We start from the raw sequence: 21,326 nt of genomic DNA, 5'->3' as shown, positions 1-21,326 counted from the left end.
CCAATGTACCTGCTGAGTGCGGCATTAAACAACAAACCAGCCAGCCCATTTCACCAGATAACCGTAGCGCTAAAACGCGGCGTGGAGGCAGTGGTCCCTCCTCTGACTTACCTGTAGTGAAGTCATGCACGTCTGTCACACGTGGTCCAACATCTGTATCATACAAGCCTGGTGCTTGAGTGTAGGTATATTTCGTCACCCGCAGCTTCGTGTCGTAACTCTCCTGGGTTTCAACCATACGATATTGTCAACAGTAATACATCAATGGATTGTTCGCGAAGTGTATTACGTGTGTACAGTGAATGCTCCCTATCAACATTATACTGGCTGCTCCCTAGACGACCATCACGTGTGGATGTACGAGCAGTGACATCAAGGTAACCACGCCTACAGTATAACGTAACCGCGCCTACAGTATAAAGTAGCCACTCCTACAATAGAAAGTAACCCCACCTACAGTAAAAAGTAACCACGCCTACAATATAAAGTAGCCACCCCTACAATAGAAAGTAACCCCGCCTACAGTAAAAAGTAACCACACCTACAGTATATAGTAGCCACTCCTACAATAGAAAGTAACCACGCCTACAGTATAAAGTAGCCACTCCTACAATAGAAAGTAACCCCGCCTACAGTAAAAAGTAACCACGCCTACAGTATGAAGTAGCCACTCCTACAATAGAAAGTAACCCCGCCTACGGTAAAAAGTAGCCACTCCTACAGTATATAGTAGCCACTCCAACAATAGAAAGTAACCCCGCCTACGGTAAAAAGTAGCCACTACTACAGTATATAGTAGCCACTCCAACAATAGAAAGTAACCCCGCCTACAGTAAAAAGTAACCACGCCAACAGTATAAAGTAGCCACTCCTACAATAGAAAGTAACCCCGCCTACAGTAAAAAGTAACCACTCCTACAGTATAAAGTAGCCACTCCCACAATACAAAGTAACCCCGCCTACAGTAAAAAGTAACCACGCCTACAGTATAAAGTAGCCACTCCTACAATACAAAGTAACCACGTCTACAGTGTAAGGTAACCACGCTTACAGTATAAAGTAGCCCCTCCCACAATACAAAGTAACCCCACTTACAGTAAAAAGTAACCATGCCTACAGTATAAACTAGCCACCCCTACAATACAAAGTAACCACTTATACAGCAAAAAGTAACCACGCCTACAGTGTAAAGCAACCAGTCCTGTAGTATAAAATAACCAGTCTTACAGTATAAAGTAACCACTTCTACAGTACAAAGTAACCACTTCTACAGTACAAAGTAACCACTTCTACAGTATAAGGTAACCACCAGTCCCACCGTATAAAGTAACCACTCCAACAGTATAAACCACGCTTACAGTATAAAATGAGCACTCCCTCGTGCAGGTGAATGTCCTCTGACACCATCCACAATAATAGTTGAAAATGACATCTGCCTTGTCGACTCGACTCCCTGTGCCTGATGTGACCTGTGTCATCTACTATAACAGTTGTATATGACACCTGCCTTGTCGACTCACCTCGCTGCACCTGATGTGGCCTGTGTCATCCACTATCACAGTTGTATATGACACCTGACTTGTCGACTCACCTCCATGCGCGTGATGTGTCCTGTGTCATCCACTATAACAGTTGTATATGACACCTGCCTTGTCGACTCACCTCCATGCGCCTGATGTGGCCTGTGTCATCCACTATAGCAGTTGTATACAACACCTGCCTTGTCAACTCACCTCCATGCGCCTGCTATAGCCTGTGTCATCCACTATAACAGTTGTATACAACACCTGCCTTGTCGACTCACATCCATGCGCCTGATGTGGCCTGTGTCATCCACTATAACAGTTGTATATGACACCTGCCTTGTCGACTCACCTCCATGCGCCTGATGTGGCCTGTGTCATCCACTATAAGAGTTGTATATGACACCTGCCTTGTCGACTCACCTCCATGCGCCTGATATAGCCTGTGTCATCCACTTTAACAGTTGTATATGACACCTGTCTTGTCGACTCACCTCGCTGCGCCTGATGTGGCCTGTGTCATCCACTATAACAGTTGTATATGACACCTGTCTTGTCGACTCACCTCGGTGCGCGTGATGTGTCCTGTGTCATCCACTGTTTCTGCTGTGAAGGATGCTGCTGGCGCCATGGCTGGAAACGATCTTTTTGGTGTTCTTCCTGGGCATGTGATCAGGTCAGGTGTCTTTGAGAAACGCAAACATATTTTGGCTTTGAAACTTGATATAAAAAAGTAATTAATTGATCGTTTAATTATTACAAGGACAATTGCATATAGACTGAGTGAGTATGGCTTTTAGGAGCATTTAGCAATATTCCAGCAATATCACGTCTGGAGGCACCAGAAATGGTTTTCCCAAGTCGGGAATCGAACCCGGGTCTTCAGCGTCACGCGCGTACACGTTAATCAATGACCGCCCCAAGCTTAACATGAACAGGAAGTAAAAGTGAAAACTCACGCATTTACTTATATTCAAACTCATAATCACTTACCCAAGTCCATGCCATTCAAATATCATTTGTTCGATTCCCGACATGGGTACATTGTGTGAAGACCATTTCTGGTGTCCCCCGTCGTGATATTGCTGGAATATAGCTAACAGCGGCGTAAAATCAAACTCACTCACTCAAAAATCATTTATATCTACCATTGTTTTTTCATCCTAATAAAAGTAATATTTTCATAGTATATTTGTTCATCTAAACAGTAGGTTCATTGCCGGCAGCTAGATGGGAAGGTATAAATCCTGCTGGTCGTAGAGACACTTTAACTCCTCATGAGTATACACTAAGTTACAGACCCGATTAAATCTAGCGGTTGGTCAGACTCGCTGATTTGGTTAATGCATGTCATCGTATCCCAATATCGTGGATCGATGCTCATGATGTCAATCACTGATTGTCTGGTCCAGACTTGATTATTTACGGACCGACGTCAAATAGCTGGAATATTGCTAAGTGGGCGTTAAACATCAAAACAAACAAACACACATTTGGTTACTGGCGATCTGTAGCCAGATTGTGTATTGTACTTTCTGGTAATATTATTAATACGCAAATATTAGTTTGATACTATAAATGGGATAATCTAGTTTTTGTACTGTCCATCTTCGATAGGTATTGATATGTTAGAACTTACTAACTTGTGCTAGTCGCGATATGCCTGAAATACTGCCGATGTTACTTTAAAGTTTAACTCACAATCATCTACTTCGTCATGTGGACACTGGACAATTATGCGAGTGAGTGTCCCTTCGCTTTGAACAGTATTTTAGTCCTATGAACTAAATGTGGGAGGAAATGGAATGCAGGTCGTATACGCATGGTTATGTTGCGAGGGATTCGAACACTTGACTCATAGTTCCTGACACAACTTACGGATGCACCACTGCAGAGTACTGCGGCACCTTAAACTACAGAGACACCCATGTCGCACGTTAGTGAGAAGCAGTAGATACAGCTTTACCAGATGCTAGTATCTAGTGTTGTCTTCTCCGAGGCCATTTTGTAAAACGGAAGTAATTGGTTATAGAATCCTTCTTATAGGGGTTGTAATTTGAACACCGACGCATCGAACACGGAACCATGTTCAACACAGTTGAGTTAGTATCTGTAGCAATCCTGTCCCTCCAACGCAGTAGACGGAGCATCTGTATCCCGCCCCTGTCCCTCCAACACAGTAGACGGAGCATCTGTATCACGCCCCTGTCCCTCCAACACAGTAGACTGAGCATCTGTATCACGCCCCTGTCCCTCCAACACAGTAGACGGAGCATCTGTATCACGCCCCTGTCCCTCCAACACAGTAGACTGAGCATCTGTATCCCGCCCCTGTCCCTCCAACACAGTAGACGGAGCATCTGTATCCCGCCCCTGTCCCTCCAACACAGAAGACGGAGCATCTGTATCACGCCCCTGTCCCTCCAACACAGTAGACTGAGCATCTGTATCCTGCCCCTGTCCCTCCAACACAGTAGACGGAGCATCTGTATCCCGCCCCTGTCCCTCCAACACAGTAGACGGAGCATCTGTATCACGCCCCTGTCCCTCCAACACAGTAGACGGAGCATCTGTATCACGTCCCTGTCCCTCCAACACAGTAGACTGAGCATCTGTATCACGCCCCTGTCACCTCATACACAGTAGACTGAGCATCTGTATCACGCCCCTGTCCCTCCAACACAGTAGACGGAGCATCTGTATCCCGCCCCTGTCCCTCCAACACAGCAGACGGAGCATCTGTATCCCGCCCCAGTCTCTCCAACACAGTAGACGGAGCATCTGTATCCTGCCCCTGTCCCTCCAACACAGTAGACGGAGCATCTGTATCCTGCCCCTGTCCCTCCAACACAGTAGACGGAGCATCTGTATCCTGCCCCTGTCCCTCCAACACAGTAGACGGAGCATCTGTATCCCGCCCCTGTCCCTCCAACACAGTAGACGGAGCATCTGTATCCCGCCCCTGTCCCTCCAACACAGCAGACTGAGCATCTGTATCCCGCCCCTGTCCCCCCAACACAGTAGACGGAGCATCTGTATCCTGCCCCTGTCCCTCCAACACAGTAGACGGAGCATCTGTATCCTGCCCCTGTCCCTCCAACACAGTAGACGGAGCATCTGTATCACGCCCCTGTACGTCGTACACAGTAGACTGAGCATCTGTATCCCGCCCCTGTCCCTCCAACACAGCAGACTGAGCATCTGTATCCCGCCCCTGTCCCCCCAACACAGTAGACGGAGCATCTGTATCCTGCCCCTGTCCCTCCAACACAGTAGACGGAGCATCTGTATCACGCCCCTGTCCCTCCAACACAGTACACTGAGCATCTGTATCACGCCCCTGTACGTCGTACACAGTAGACTGAGCATCTGTATCACGCCCCTGTCCCTCCAACACAGTAGACTGAGCATCTGTATCACGCCCCTGTCCCTCCAACACAGTAGACTGAGCATCTGTATCACGCCCCTGTCCCTCCAACACAGTAGACTGAGCATCTGTATCACGCCCCTGTCCCTCATACACAGTAGACTGAGCATCTGTATCCCGCCCCTGTCCATCCAACACAGTAGACTGAGCATCTGTATCCCGCCCCTGTCCATCCAACACAGTAGACTGAGCATCTGTATCCCGCCCCTGTCCCTCCAACACAGTAGACTGAGCATCTGTATCCCGCCCCTGTCCCTCCAACACAGTAGACGGAGCATCTGTATCCCGCCCCTGTCCCTCCAACACAGCAGACTGAGCATCTGTATCCCGCCCCTGTCCCCCCAACACAGTAGACGGAGCATCTGTATCCTGCCCCTGTCCCTCCAACACAGTAGACGGAGCATCTGTATCCTGCCCCTGTCCCTCCAACACAGTAGACGGAGCATCTGTATCCTGCCCCTGTCCCTCCAACACAGTAGACGGAGCATCTGTATCACGCCCCTGTACGTCGTACACAGTAGACTGAGCATCTGTATCCCGCCCCTGTCCCTCCAACACAGCAGACTGAGCATCTGTATCACGCCCCTGTCCCCCCAACACAGTAGACGGAGCATCTGTATCCTGCCCCTGTCCCTCCAACACAGTAGACGGAGCATCTGTATCACGCCCCTGTCCCTCCAACACAGTACACTGAGCATCTGTATCACGCCCCTGTACGTCGTACACAGTAGACTTAGCATCTGTATCACGCCCCTGTCCCTCCAACACAGTAGACTGAGCATCTGTATCACGCCCCTGTCCCTCCAACACAGTAGACTGAGCATCTGTATCACGCCCCTGTCCCTCATACACAGTAGACTGAGCATCTGTATCCCGCCCCTGTCCATCCAACACAGTAGACTGAGCATCTGTATCCCGCCCCTGTCCATCCAACACAGTAGACTGAGCATCTGTATCCCGCCCCTGTCCCTCCAACACAGTAGACTGAGCATCTGTATCCCGCCCCTGTCCCTCCAACACAGTAGACGGAGCATCTGTATCCCGCCCCTGTCCCTCCAACACAGTAGACTGAGCATCTGTATCCCGCCCCTGTCCCTCCAACACAGTAGACTGAGCATCTGTATCACGCCCCTGTCTCTCCAACACAGTAGACTGAGCATCTGTATCCCGCCCCTGTCCCTCCAACACAGTAGACTGAGCATCTGTATCCCGCCCCTGTCCCTCCAACACAGCAGACTGAGCATCTGTATCCCGCCCCTGTCCCTCCAACACAGTAGACTGAGCATCTGTATCCCGCCCCTGTCCCTCCAACACAGTAGACTGAGCATCTGTATCCCGCCCCTGTCCCTCCAACACAGTAGACGAAGCATCTGTATCCCGCCCCTGTCCCTCCAACACAGTACACTGAGCATCTGTATCCCGCCCCTGTCCCTCCAACACAGTAGACGGAGCATCTGTATCCCGCCCCTGTCCCTCCAACACAGTAGACTGAGCATCTGTATCACGCCCCTGTCCCTCCAACACAGTAGACTGAGCATCTGTATCCCGCCCCTGTCCCTCCAACACAGTAGACTGAGCATCTGTATCCCGCCCCTGTCCCTCCAACACAGTAGACTGAGCATCTGTATCCCGCCCCTGTCCCTCCAACACAGTAGACTGAGCATCTGTATCACGCCCCTGTCCCTCCAACACAGTACACTGAGGATCTGTATCCCGCCCCTGTCCCTCCAACACAGTAGACGGAGCATCTGTATCCCGCCCCTGTCCCTCCAACACAGTACACTGAGCATCTGTATCCCGCCCCTGTCCCTCCAACACAGTAGACGGAGCATCTGTATCACGCCCCTGTCCCTCCAACACAGTAGACTGAGCATCTGTATCCCGCCCCTGTCCCTCCAACACAGTAGACGGAGCATCTGTATCACGCCCCTGTCCCTCCAACACAGTAGACTGAGCATCTGTATCCCGCCCCTGTCCCTCCAACACAGTAGACGGAGCATCTGTATCACGCCCCTGTCCCTCCAACACAGTAGACTGAGCATCTGTATCACGCCCCTGTCCCTCCAACACAGTAGACTTAGCATCTGTATCCCGCCCCTGTCCCTCCAACACAGTAGACTGAGCATCTGTATCCCGCCCCTGTCCCTCCAACACAGTAGACGGAGCATCTGTATCCCGCCCCTGTCCCTCCAACACAGCAGACTGAGCATCTGTATCCCGCCCCTGTCCCCCCAACACAGTAGACGGAGCATCTGTGTCCTGCCCCTGTCCCTCCAACACAGTAGACGGAGCATCTGTATCCTGCCCCTGTCCCTCCAACACAGTAGACGGAGCATCTGTATCACGCCCCTGTCCCTCCAACACAGCAGACTGAGCATCTGTATCCCGCCCCTGTCCCTCCAACACAGCAGACTGAGCATCTGTATCCCGCCCCTGTCCCTCCAACACAGTAGACTGAGCATCTGTATCACGCCCCTGTACGTCGTACACAGTAGACTGAGCATCTGTATCACGCCCCTGTCCCTCCAACACAGTAGACTGAGCATCTGTATCACGCCCCTGTCCCTCCAACACAGTAGACGGAGCATCTGTATCCCGCCCCTGTCCCTCCAACACAGTAGACTGAGCATCTGTATCACGCCCCTGTCCCTCATACACAGTAGACTGAGCATCTGTATCACGCCCCTGTCCCTCCAACACAGTAGACGGAGCATCTGTATCCCGCCCCTGTCCATCCAACACAGTAGACTGAGCATCTGTATCCCGCCCCTGTCCATCCAACACAGTAGACTGAGCATCTGTATCCCGCCCCTGTCCCTCCAACACAGTAGACTGAGCATCTGTATCACGCCCCTGTCCCTCCAACACAGTAGACTGAGCATCTGTATCACGCCCCTGTCTCTCCAACACAGTAGACTGAGCATCTGTATCCCGCCCCTGTCCCTCCAACACAGTAGACTGAGCATCTGTATCCCGCCCCTGTCCCTCCAACACAGTAGACGGAGCATCTGTATCCCGCCCCTGTCCCTCCAACACAGTAGACGGAGCATCTGTATCCCGCCCCTGTCCCTCCAACACAGCAGACTGAGCATCTGTATCCCGCCCCTGTCCCCCCAACACAGTAGACGGAGCATCTGTATCCTGCCCCTGTCCCTCCAACACAGTAGACGGAGCATCTGTATCCTGCCCCTGTCCCTCCAACACAGTAGACGGAGCATCTGTATCCCGCCCCTGTCCCTCCAACACAGCAGACTGAGCATCTGTATCCCGCCCCTGTCCCTCCAACACAGTAGACTGAGCATCTGTATCACGCCCCTGTCCCTCCAACACAGTAGACTGAGCATCTGTATCACGCCCCTGTACGTCGTACACAGTAGACTGAGCATCTGTATCACGCCCCTGTCCCTCCAACACAGTAGACTGAGCATCTGTATCCCGCCCCTGTCCCTCCAACACAGCAGACGGAGCATCTGTATCACGCCCCTGTCCATCCAACACAGTAGACGGAGCATCTGTATCCCGCCCCTGTCCCTCCAACACAGTAGACTGAGCATCTGTATCACGCCCCTGTCCCTCATACACAGTAGACTGAGCATCTGTATCACGCCCCTGTCCCTCCAACACAGTAGACTGAGCATCTGTGTCCCGCCCCTGTCCATCCAACACAGTAGACTGAGCATCTGTATCCCGCCCCTGTCCCTCCAACACAGTAGACTGAGCATCTGTATCACGCCCCTTGTCCCTCCAACACAGTAGACTGAGCATCTGTATCCCGCCCCTGTCCGTCCAACACAGTAGACGGAGCATCTGTATCACGCCCCTGTCCCTCCAACACAGTAGACGGAGCATCTGTATCACGCCCCTGTCTTTCCAACACAGTACACTGAGCATCTGTATCCCGCCCCTGTCCCTCCAACACAGTACACTGAGCATCTGTATCCCGCCCCTGTCCCTCCAACACAGTAGACGGAGCATCTGTATCCCGCCCCTGTCCCTCCAACACAGTAGACTGAGCATCTGTATCCCGCCCCTGTCCCTCCAACACAGTAGACTGAGCATCTGTATCACGCCCCTGTCTTTCCAACACAGTACACTGAGCATCTGTATCCCGCCCCTGTCCCTCCAACACAGTACACTGAGCATCTGTATCACGCCCCTGTCCCTCCAACACAGTACACTGAGCATCTGTATCCCGCCCCTGTCCCTCCAACACAGTAGACTGAGCATCTGTATCCCGCCCCTGTCCCTCCAACACAGTAGACGAAGCATCTGTATCCCGCCCCTGTCCCTCCAACACAGTAGACGGAGCATCTGTATCCCGCCCCTGTCCCTCCAACACAGTAGACTGAGCATCTGTATCCCGCCCCTGTCCCTCCAACACAGTAGACTGAGCATCTGTATCACGCCCCTGTCCATCCAACACAGTAGACTGAGCATCTGTATCACGCCCCTGTCCCTCCAACACAGTAGACTGAGCATCTGTATCCCGCCCCTGTCCCTCCAACACAGCAGACTGAGCATCTGTATCCCGCCCCTGTCCCTCCAACACAGTAGACTGAGCATCTGTATCACGCCCCTGTCCCTCCAACACAGTAGACTGAGCATCTGTATCCCGCCCCTGTCCCTCCAACACAGTAGACTGAGCATCTGTATCCCGCCCCTGTCCCTCCAACACAGTAGACTGAGCATCTGTATCCCGCCCCTGTCCCTCCAACACAGTAGACTGAGCATCTGTATCACGCCCCTGTCCCTCCAACACAGTACACTGAGCATCTGTATCCCGCCCCTGTCCCTCCAACACAGTAGACGGAGCATCTGTATCCCGCCCCTGTCCCTCCAACACAGTACACTGAGCATCTGTATCCCGCCCCTGTCCCTCCAACACAGTAGACGGAGCATCTGTATCACGCCCCTGTCCCTCCAACACAGTAGACTGAGCATCTGTATCCCGCCCCTGTCCCTCCAACACAGTAGACGGAGCATCTGTATCACGCCCCTGTCCCTCCAACACAGTAGACTGAGCATCTGTATCCCGCCCCTGTCCCTCCAACACAGTAGACGGAGCATCTGTATCACGCCCCTGTCCCTCCAACACAGTAGACTGAGCATCTGTATCACGCCCCTGTCTTTCCAACACAGTAGACTGAGCATCTGTATCCCGCCCCTGTCCCTCCAACACAGTAGACTGAGCATCTGTATCCCGCCCCTGTCGCTCCAACACAGTAGACTGAGCATCTGTATCCCGCCCCTGTCCCTCCAACACAGTAGACTGAGCATCTGTATCCCGCCCCTGTCCCTCCAACACAGTAGACTGAGCATCTGTATCCCGCCCCTGTCCCTCCAACACAGTAGACTGAGCATCTGTATCCCGCCCCTGTCCCTCCAACACAGTAGACTGAGCATCTGTATCACGCCCCTGTCCCTCCAACACAGTAGACTGAGCATCTGTATCACGCCCCTGTCCCTCCAACACAGTAGACTGAGCATCTGTATCCCGCCCCTGTCCCTCCAACACAGTAGACTGAGCATCTGTATCCCGCCCCTGTCCCTCCAACACAGTAGACTGAGCATCTGTATCCCGCCCCTGTCCCTCCAACACAGTAGACTGAGCATCTGTATCCCGCCCCTGTCCCTCCAACACAGTAGACTGAGCATCTGTATCCCGCCCCTGTCCCTCCAACACAGTAGACTGAGCATCTGTATCAGGCCCCTGTCCCTCCAACACAGCAGACTGAGCATCTGTATCACGCCCCTGCCCCTCCAACACAGTAGACTGAGCATCTGTATCCCGCCCCTGTCCCTCCAACACAGCAGACTGAGCATCTGTATCCCGCCCCTGTCCCTCCAACACAGTACACTGAGCATCTGTATCCCGCCCCTGTCCCTCCAACACAGTAGACGGAGCATCTGTATCACGCCCCTGTCCCTCCAACACAGTAGACTGAGCATCTGTATCCCGCCCCTGTCCCTCCAACACAGTAGACGGAGCATCTGTATCACGCCCCTGTCCCTCCAACACAGTAGACTGAGCATCTGTATCCCGCCCCTGTCCCTCCAACACAGTAGACGGAGCATCTGTATCACGCCCCTGTCCCTCCAACACAGTAGACTGAGCATCTGTATCACGCCCCTGTCCCTCCAACACAGTAGACTGAGCATCTGTATCCCGCCCCTGTCCCTCCAACACAGTAGACTGAGCATCTGTATCCCGCCCCTGTCCCTCCAACACAGTAGACTGAGCATCTGTATCACGCCCCTGTCCCTCCAACACAGTAGACTGAGCATCTGTATCCCGCCCCTGTCCCTCCAACACAGTAGACTGAGCATCTGTATCCCGCCCCTGTCCCTCCAACACAGTAGACTGAGCATCTGTATCCCGCCTCTGTCCCTCCAACACAGTAGACTGAGCATCTGTATCACGCCCCTGTCCCTCCAACACAGTAGACTGAGCATCTGTATCACGCCCCTGTCCCTCCAACACAGTAGACTGAGCATCTGTATCCCGCCCCTGTCCCTCCAACACAGTAGACTGAGCATCTGTATCCCGCCCCTGTCCCTCCAACACAGCAGACGGAGCATCTGTATCCCGCCCCTGTCCCTCCAACACAGTAGACTGAGCATCTGTATCCCGCCCCTGTCCCTCCAACACAGTAGACTGAGCATCTGTATCCCGCCCCTGTCCCTCCAACACAGTAGACTGAGCATCTGTATCAGGCCCCTGTCCCTCCAACACAGCAGACTGAGCATCTGTATCACGCCCCTGCCCCTCCAACACAGTAGACTGAGCATCTGTATCCCGCCCCTGTCCCTCCAACACAGCAGACTGAGCATCTGTATCCCGCCCCTGTCCCTCCAACACAGTACACTGAGCATCTGTATCCCGCCCCTGTCCCTCCAACACAGTAGACTGAGCATCTGTATCACGCCCCTGTCCCTCCAACACAGTAGACTGAGCATCTGTATCCCGCCCCTGTCCCTCCAACACAGTAGACGGAGCATCTGTATCACGCCCCTGTCCCTCCAACACAGTAGACTGAGCATCTGTATCCCGCCCCTGTCCCTCCAACACAGTAGACGGAGCATCTGTATCACGCCCCTGTCCCTCCAACACAGTAGACTGAGCATCTGTATCACGCCCCTGTCCCTCCAACACAGTAGACTGAGCATCTGTATCCCGCCCCTGTCCCTCCAACACAGTAGACTGAGCATCTGTATCCCGCCCCTGTCCCTCCAACACAGTAGACTGAGCATCTGTATCACGCCCCTGTCCCTCCAACACAGTAGACTGAGCATCTGTATCCCGCCCCTGTCCCTCCAACACAGTAGACTGAGCATCTGTATCCCGCCCCTGTCCCTCCAACACAGTAGACTGAGCATCTGTATCCCGCCTCTGTCCCTCCAACACAGTAGACTGAGCATCTGTATCACGCCCCTGTCCCTCCAACACAGTAGACTGAGCATCTGTATCACGCCCCTGTCCCTCCAACACAGTAGACTGAGCATCTGTATCCCGCCCCTGTCCCTCCAACACAGTAGACTGAGCATCTGTATCCCGCCCCTGTCCCTCCAACACAGCAGACGGAGCATCTGTATCCCGCCCCTGTCCCTCCAACACAGTAGACTGAGCATCTGTATCACGCCCCTGTCCCTCCAACACAGTAGACTGAGCATCTGTATCCCGCCCCTGTCCCTCCAACACAGTAGACTGAGCATCTGTATCCCGCCCCTGTCCCTCCAACACAGTAGACTGAGCATCTGTATCCCGCCCCTGTCGCTCCAACACAGTAGACTGAGCATCTGTATCCCGCCCCTGTCCCTCCAACACAGTAGACTGAGCATCTGTATCCCGCCCCTGTCCCTCCAACACAGTAGACTGAGCATCTGTATCACGCCCCTGTCCCTCCAACACAGTAGACTGAGCATCTGTATCCCGCCCCTGTCCCTCCAACACAGTAGACTGAGCATCTGTATCCCGCCCCTGTCTCTCCAACACAGTAGACGGAGCATCTGTATCACGCCCCTCTCCCTCCAACACAGTAGACGGAGCATCTGTATCACGCCCCTGTCCCTCCAACACAGTAGACTGAGCATCTGTATCACGCCCCTGTCCCTCCAACACAGTAGACGGAGCATCTGTATCACGCCCCTGTCCCTCCAACACAGTAGACGGAGCATCTGTATCACGCCCCTGTCCCTCCAACACAGTAGACTGAGCATCTGTATCACGCCCCTGTCCCTCCAACACAGTACACTGAGCATCTGTATCACGCCCCTGTCCCTCCAACACAGTAGACTGAGCATCTGTATCCCGCCCCTGTCCCTCCAACACAGTAGACTGAGCATCTGTATCCCGCCCCTGTCCCTCCAACACAGTAGACTGAGCATCTGTATCACGCCCCTGTCCCTCCAACAGAGTAGACTGAGCATCTGTATCACGCCCCTGTCCCTCCAACACAGTAGACTGAGCATCTGTATCACGCCCCTGTCCCTCCAACACAGTAGACTGAGCATCTGTATCACGCCCCTGTCCCTCCAACACAGTAGACTGAGCATCTGTATCACGCCCCTGTCCCTCCAACACAGTAGACTGAGTATCTGTATCACGCCCCTGTCCCTCCAACACAGTAGACTGAGCATCTGTATCATCACGCCCCTGTCCCTCCAACACAGTAGACTGAGCATCTGTATCACGCCCCTGTCCCTCCAACACAGTACACTGAGCATCTGTATCCCGCCCCTGTCCCTCCAACACAGTAGACGGAGCATCTGTATCACGCCCCTGTCCCTCCAACACAGTAGACTGAGCATCTGTATCACGCCCCTGTCCCTCCAACACAGTAGACTGAGCATCTGTATCACGCCCCTGTCCCTCCAACACAGTACACTGACCATCTGTATCCCGCCCCTGTCCCTCCAACACAGTAGACTGAGCATCTGTATCACGCCCCTGTCCCTCCAACACAGTACACTGAGCATCTGTATCACGCCCCTGTCTTTCCAACACAGTAGACTGAGCATCTGTATCACGCCCCTGTCCCTCCAACACAGTACACTGAGCATCTGTATCACGCCCCTGTCTTTCCAACCCAGTGAACTGAGCATCTGTATCACGCCCCTGTCCCTCCAACACAGTACACTGAGCATCTGTATCACGCCCCTGTCTTTCCAACACAGTACACTGAGCATCTGTATCACGCCCCTGTCCCTCCAACACAGTACAGTGAGCATCTGTATCACGCCCCTGTCCCTCCAACACAGTACACTGAGCATCTGTATCACGCCCCTGTCCCTCCAACACAGTAGACTGAGCATCTGTATCACGCCCCTGTCCCTCCAACACAGTAGACGGAGCATCTGTATCACGCCCCTGTCCCTCCAACACAGTAGACTGAGCATCTGTATCACGCCCCTGTCTTTCCAACACAGTAGACTGAGCATCTGTATCACGCCCCTGTCCCTCCAACACAGTACACTGAGCATCTGTATCACGCCCCTGTCTTTCCAACACAGTGGACTGAGCATCTGTATCACGCCCCTGTCCCTCCAACACAGTAGACTGAGCATCTGTATCCCGCCCCTGTCCCTCCAACACAGTAGACTGAGCATCTGTATCACGCCCCTGTCCCTCCAACACAGTAGACTGAGCATCTGTATCACGCCCCTGTCTTTCCAACACAATACACTGAGCATCTGTATCACGCCCCTGTCCCTCCAACACAGTACACTGAGCATCTGTATCACGCCCCTGTCCCTCCAACACAGTACACTGAGCATCTGTATCACGCCCCTGTCCCTCCAACACAGTAGACTGAGCATCTGTATCACGGCCCTGTCCCTCCAACACAGTACACTGAGCATCTGTATCATGCCCCTGTCCCTCCAACACAGTAGACTGAGCATCTGTATCACGCCCCTGTCCCTCCAACACAGTAGACTGAGCATCTGTATCATGCCCCTGTCCCTCCAACACAGTACACTGAGCATCTGTATCACGCCCCTGTCCCTCCAACACAGTAGACTGAGCATCTGTATCACGCCCCTGTCTCTCCAACACAGTAGACTGAGCATCTGTATCACGCCCCTGTCCCTCCAACACAGTAGACTGAGCATCTGTATCCCGCCCCTGTCCCTCCAACACAGTAGACTGAGCATCTGTATCACGCCCCTGTCCCTCCAACACAGTACACTGAGCATCTGTATCACGCCCCTGTCCCTCCAACACAGTAGACTGAGCATCTGTATCACGCCCCTGTCCCTCCAACACAGTACACTAAGCATCTGTATCCCGCCCCTGTCCCTCCAACACAGTAGACTGAGCATCTGTATCACGCCCCTGTCCCTCCAACACAGTAGACTGAGCATCTGTATCACGGCCCTGTCCCTCCAAGACAGTAGACTGAGCATCTGTATCACGCCCCTGTCCCTCCAACACAGTAGACGGAGCATCTGTATCCCGCCCCTGTCCCTCCAACACAGTAGACTGAGCATCTGTATCCCGCCCCTGTCCCTCCAACACAGTAGACTGAGCATCTGTATCACGCCCCTGTCCCTCCAACACAGTAGACGGAGCATCTGTATCACGCCCCTGTCCCTCCAACACAGTACACTGAGCATCTGTATCACGCCCCTGTCTTTCCAACACAGTAGACTGAGCATCTGTATCACGCCCCTGTCCCTCCAACACAGTACACTGAGCATCTGTATCACGCCCCTGTCTTTCCAACACAGTGGACTGAGCATCTGTATCCCGCCCCTGTCCCTCCAACACAGTAGACTGAGCATCTGTATCCCGCCCCTGTCTCTCCAACACAGTAGACTGAGCATCTGTATCACGCCCCTGTCCCTCCAACACAGTAGACTGAGCATCTGTAACATGCCCCTGTCTCTCCAACACAGTACACTGAGCATCTGTATCACGCCCCTGTCCCTCCAACACAGTACACTGAGCATCTGTATCATGCCCCTGTCCCTCCAACACAGTAGACTGAGCATCTGTATCACGCCCCTGTCCCTCCAACACAGTAGACTGAGCATCTGTATCATGCCCCTGTCCCTCCAACACAGTACACTGAGCATCTGTATCACGCCCCTGTCCCTCCAACACAGTAGACTGAGCATCTGTATCACGCCCCTGTCTCTCCAACACAGTAGACTGAGCATCTGTATCACGCCCCTGTCCCTCCAACACAGTAGACTGAGCATCTGTATCCCGCCCCTGTCCCTCCAACACAGTAGACTGAGCATCTGTATCACGCCCCTGTCCCTCCAACACAGTACACTGAGCATCTGTATCACGCCCCTGTCCCTCCAACACAGTAGACTGAGCATCTGTATCACGCCCCTGTCCCTCCAACACAGTAGACTGAGCATCTGTATCACGGCCCTGTCCCTCCAAGACAGTAGACTGAGCATCTGTATCACGCCCCTGTCCCTCCAACACAGTAGACGGAGCATCTGTATCCCGCCCCTGTCCCTCCAACACAGTAGACTGAGCATCTGTATCCCGCCCCTGTCCCTCCAACACAGTAGACTGAGCATCTGTATCACGCCCCTGTCCCTCCAACACAGTAGACGGAGCATCTGTATCACGCCCCTGTCCCTCCAACACAGTACACTGAGCATCTGTATCACGCCCCTGTCTTTCCAACACAGTAGACTGAGCATCTGTATCACGCCCCTGTCCCTCCAACACAGTACACTGAGCATCTGTATCACGCCCCTGTCTTTCCAACACAGTGGACTGAGCATCTGTATCACGCCCCTGTCCCTCCAACACAGTACACTGAGCATATGTATCACGCCCCTGTCTTTCCAACACAATACACTGAGCATCTGTATCACGCCCCTGTCCCTCCAACACAGTAGACTGAGCATCTGTATCACGCCCCTGTCCCTCCAACACAGTACACTGAGCATCTGTATCACGCCCCTGTCCCTCCAACACAGTAGACTGAGCATCTGTATCACGCCCCTGTCCCTCCAACACAGTACACTGAGCATCTGTATCACGCCCCTGTCCCTCCAACACAGTACACTGAGCATCTGTATCACGCCCCTGTCCCTCCAACACAGTAGACTGAGCATCTGTATCACGGCCCTGTCCCTCCAACACAGTACACTGAGCATCTGTATCCCGCCCCTGTCCCTCCAACACAGTACACTGAGCATCTGTATCACGCCCCTGTCCCTCCAACACATAGACTGAGCATCTGTATCACGCCCCTGTACGTCGTACACAGTAGACTGAGCATCTGTATCACGCCCCTGTCCCTCCAACACAGTAGACTGAGCATCTGTATCACGCCCCTGTCCCTCCAACACAGTAGACTGAGCATCTGTATCACGCCCCTGTCCCTCCATCACAGTAGACTGAGCATCTGTATCACGCCCCTGTCCCTCCAACACAGCAGGCTGAGCATCTGTATCCCGCCCCTGTCCCTCCAACACAGTAGACTGAGCTTCTGTATCACGCCCCTGTCCCTTCAACACAGTAGACTGAGCTTCTGTATCACGCCCCTGTCCCTCCAACACAGTACACTGAGCATCTGTATCACGCCCCTGTCCCTCCAACACAGTAGACTGAGCTTCTGTATCATGCCCCTGTCCCTCCAACACAGTAGACTGAGCATCTGTATCCCGCCCCTGTCCCTCCAACACAGTAGACTGAGCATCTGTATCACGCCCCTGTCTTTCCAACACATAGACTGTGCATCTGTATCACGCCCCTGTCTTTCCAACACAGTAGACTGAGCATCTGTATCACGCCCCTGTCCCTCCAACACAGTAGACTGAGCATCTGTATCACGCCCCTGTCCCTCCAACACAGTAGACTGAGCATCTGTATCACGCCCCTGTCCCTCCAACACAGTAGACTGAGCATCTGTATCCCGCCCCTGTCCCTCCAACACAGTAGACTGAGCATCTGTATCACGGCCCTGTCCCTCCAACACAGTACACTGAGCATCTGTATCACGTCCCTGTCCCTCCAACACAGTAGACTGAGCATCTGTATCACGCCCCTGTCCCTCCAACACAGTAGACTGAGCATCTGTATCCCGCCCCTGTCCCTCCAACACAGTAGACTGAGCATCTGTATCACGCCCCTGTCCCTCCAACACATAGACTGAGCATCTGTATCACGGCCCTGTCCCTCCAACACAGTACACTGACCATCTGTATCACGCACCTGTCCCTCCAACACAGCAGACTGAGCATCTGTATCCCGCCCCTGTCCCTCCAACACAGTAGAGTGAGCTTCTGTATCACGCCCCTGTCCCTTCAACACAGTAGACTGAGCATCTGTATCACGCCCCTGTCCCTCCAACACAGTATACTGAGCATCTGTATCACGCCCCTGTCCCTCCAACACAGTAGACTGAGCTTCTGTATCATGCCCCTGTCCCTCCAACACAGTAGACTGAGCATCTGTATCACGCCCCTGTCCCTCCAACACAGTAGACTGAGCTTCTGTATCACGCCCCTGTCCCACCAACACAGTAGACTGAGCATCTGTATCACGCCCCTGTCCCTCCAACACAGTAGACTGAGCATCTGTATCACGCCCCTGTCCCTCCAACACAGTACACTGAGCATCTGTATCACGCCCCTGTCCCTCCAACACAGTAGACTGAGCATCTGTATCCCGCCCCTGTCCCTCCAACACAGTAGACTCAGCATCTGTATCACGCCTCTGTCCCTCCAACACAGTACACTGAGCATCTGTATCACGCCCCTGTCCCTCCAACACAGTAGACGGAGCATCTGTATCACGCCCCTGTCCCTCCAACACAGTAGACTGAGCATCTGTATCACGCCCCTGTCCCTCCAACACAGTAGACTGAGCATCTGTATCCCGCCCCTGTCTCTCCAACACAGTAGACGGAGCATCTGTATCACGCCCCTGTCCCTCCAACACAGTACACTGAGCATCTGTATCACGCCCCTGTCCCTCCAACACAGTAGACGGAGCATCTGTATCACGCCCCTGTCCCTCCAACACAGTAGACTGAGCATCTGTATCACGCCCCTGTCCCTCCAACACAGTAGACTGAGCATCTGTATCACGCCCCTGTCCCTCCAACACAGTAGAATGACCATCTGTATCACGCCCCTGTCCCTCCAACACAGTAGACTGAGCATCTGTATCACGCCCCTGTCCCTCCAACACAGTAGACTGAGCATCTGTATCACGCCCCTGTCCCTCCAACACAGTAGACTGAGCATCTGTATCCCGTCCCTGTCCCTCCAACACAGTAGACTGAGCATCTGTATCACGCCCCTGTCCCTCCAACACAGTAGACTGAGCATCTGTATCACGCCCCTGTCCCTCCAACACAGTAGACTGAGCATCTGTATCACGCCCCTGTCCCTCCAACACAGTACACTGAGCATCTGTATCACGCCCCTGTCCCTCCAACACAGTAGACTGAGCATCTGTATCACGCCCCTGTCCCTCCAACACAGTAGACTGAGCATCTGTATCACGCCCCTGTCCCTCCAACACAGTAGACTGAGCATCTGTATCCCGCCCCTGTCCCTCCAACACAGTAGACTGAGCATCTGTATCACGCCCCTGTCCCTCCAACACAGTACACTGAGCATCTGTATCACGCCCCTGTCTTTCCAAAACAGTAGACTGAGCATCTGTATCACGCCCCTGTCCCTCCAACACAGTACACTGAGCATCTGTATCACGCCCCTGTCTTTCCAACACAGTACACTGAGCATCTGTATCACGCCCCTGTCCCTCCAAAACAGTACACTGAGCATCTGTATCACGCCCCTGTCCCTCCAAAACAGTACACTGAGCATCTGTATCACGCCCCTGTCCCTCCAACACAGTACACTGAGCATCTGTATCACGCCCCTGTCCCTCCAACACAGTAGACTGAGCATCTGTATCACGCCCCTGTCCCTCCAACACAGTAGACGGAGCATCTGTATCACGCCCCTGTCCCTCCAACACAGTACACTGAGCATCTGTATCACGCCCCTGTCTTTCCAACACAGTAGACTGAGCATCTGTATCACGCCCCTGTCCCTCCAACACAGTACACTGAGCATCTGTATCACGCCCCTGTCCCTCCAACACAGTACACTGAGCATCTGTATCACGCCCTGGTCTTTCCAACACAGTACACTGAGCATCTGTATCACGCCCCTGTCTTTCCAACACAGTACACTGAGCATCTGTATCACGCCCCTGTCTCTCCAACACAGTACACTAAGCATCTGTATCACGCCCCTGTCCCTCCAACACAGTACACTGAGCATCTGTATCACGCCCCTGTCTTTCCAACACAGTAGACTGAGCATCTGTATCACGGCCCTGTCTCTCCAACACAGTACACTAAGCATCTGTATCACGCCCCTGTCCCTCCAACACAGTACACTGAGCATCTGTATCACGGCCCTGTCCCTCCAACACAGTAGACTGAGCATCTGTATCACGGCCCTGTCCCTGCAACACAGTAGACTGAGCACCTGTATCCCGCCCCTGTCCCTCCAACACAGTACACTGAGCATCTGTATCACGCCCCTGTCCCTCCAACACAGTAGACTGAGCATCTGTATCACGGCCCTTTCCCTCCAACACAGTACACTGAGCATCTGTATCCCGCCCCTGTCCCTCCAACACAGCAGACTGAGCATCTGTATCACGCCCCTGTCCCTCCAACACAGTAGACTGAGCATCTGTATCACGCCCCTGTCCCTCCAACACAGTAGACTGAGCATCTGTATCACGCCCCTGTCCCTCCAACACAGTACACTGAGCATCTGTATCACGCCCCTGTCCCTCCAACACAGTAGACTGAGCATCTGTATCACGGCCCTGTCCCTGCAACACAGTAGACTGAGCACCTGTATCCCGCCCCTGTCCCTCCAACACAGTACACTGAGCATCTGTATCACGCCCCTGTCCCTCCAACACAGTACACTGAGCATCTGTATCACGGCCCTGTCCCTCCAACACAGTAGACTGAGCTTCTGTATCACGCCCCTGTCCCTTCAACACAGTAGACTGAGCATCTGTATCACGCCCCTGTCTTTCCAACACAGTAGACTGAGCATCTGTATCACGCCCCTGTCCCTCCAACACAGTAGACTGAGCATCTGTATCCCGCCCCTGTCCCTCCAACACAGTAGACTGAGCATCTGTATCACGCCCCTGTCCCTCCAACACAGTAGACTGAGCATCTGTATCACGCCCCTGTCTTTCCAACACAGTAGACTGAGCATCTGTATCACGCCCCTATCTTTCCAACACAGTAGACTGAGCATCTGTATCACGCCCCTGTCCCTCCAACACAGTAGACTGAGCATCTGTATCACGCCCCTGTCCCTCCAACACAGTAGACTGAGCATCTGTATCACGC

The 21,326-nt window shown here is 53.5% G+C and overlaps 1 protein-coding gene across 2 annotated transcripts in view; it reads right to left on the bottom strand.

Moving 5' to 3' along the window:
• Nucleotides 1–21,326, bottom strand: part of LOC124113178 — an 86,220-nt gene that overhangs the window by 9,033 nt on the left and 55,861 nt on the right. The window contains exons 18-20 of one of the 2 annotated variants that reach the window (XM_048395393.1): nt 2,104–2,208; nt 1,663–1,677; nt 112–223 (exon numbers count right to left, since the gene is read on the bottom strand). In XM_048395393.1, the coding sequence (XP_048251350.1) occupies nt 112–223; nt 1,663–1,677; nt 2,104–2,208 (232 nt within the window). Of the gene's footprint in view, nt 1–111; nt 224–1,662; nt 1,678–2,088; nt 2,209–21,326 lie in introns of both variants that reach the window. The other variant, XM_048395392.1, reaches the window with a different exon arrangement.

Source organism: Haliotis rufescens, unplaced genomic scaffold (assembly GCF_023055435.1).
Source record: "Haliotis rufescens isolate VD_foot unplaced genomic scaffold, xgHalRufe1.0.p SCAF_14, whole genome shotgun sequence".
NCBI lineage: Eukaryota > Metazoa > Mollusca > Gastropoda > Lepetellida > Haliotidae > Haliotis > Haliotis rufescens.
This window is presented reverse-complemented; position numbering and strand designations above follow the sequence as displayed.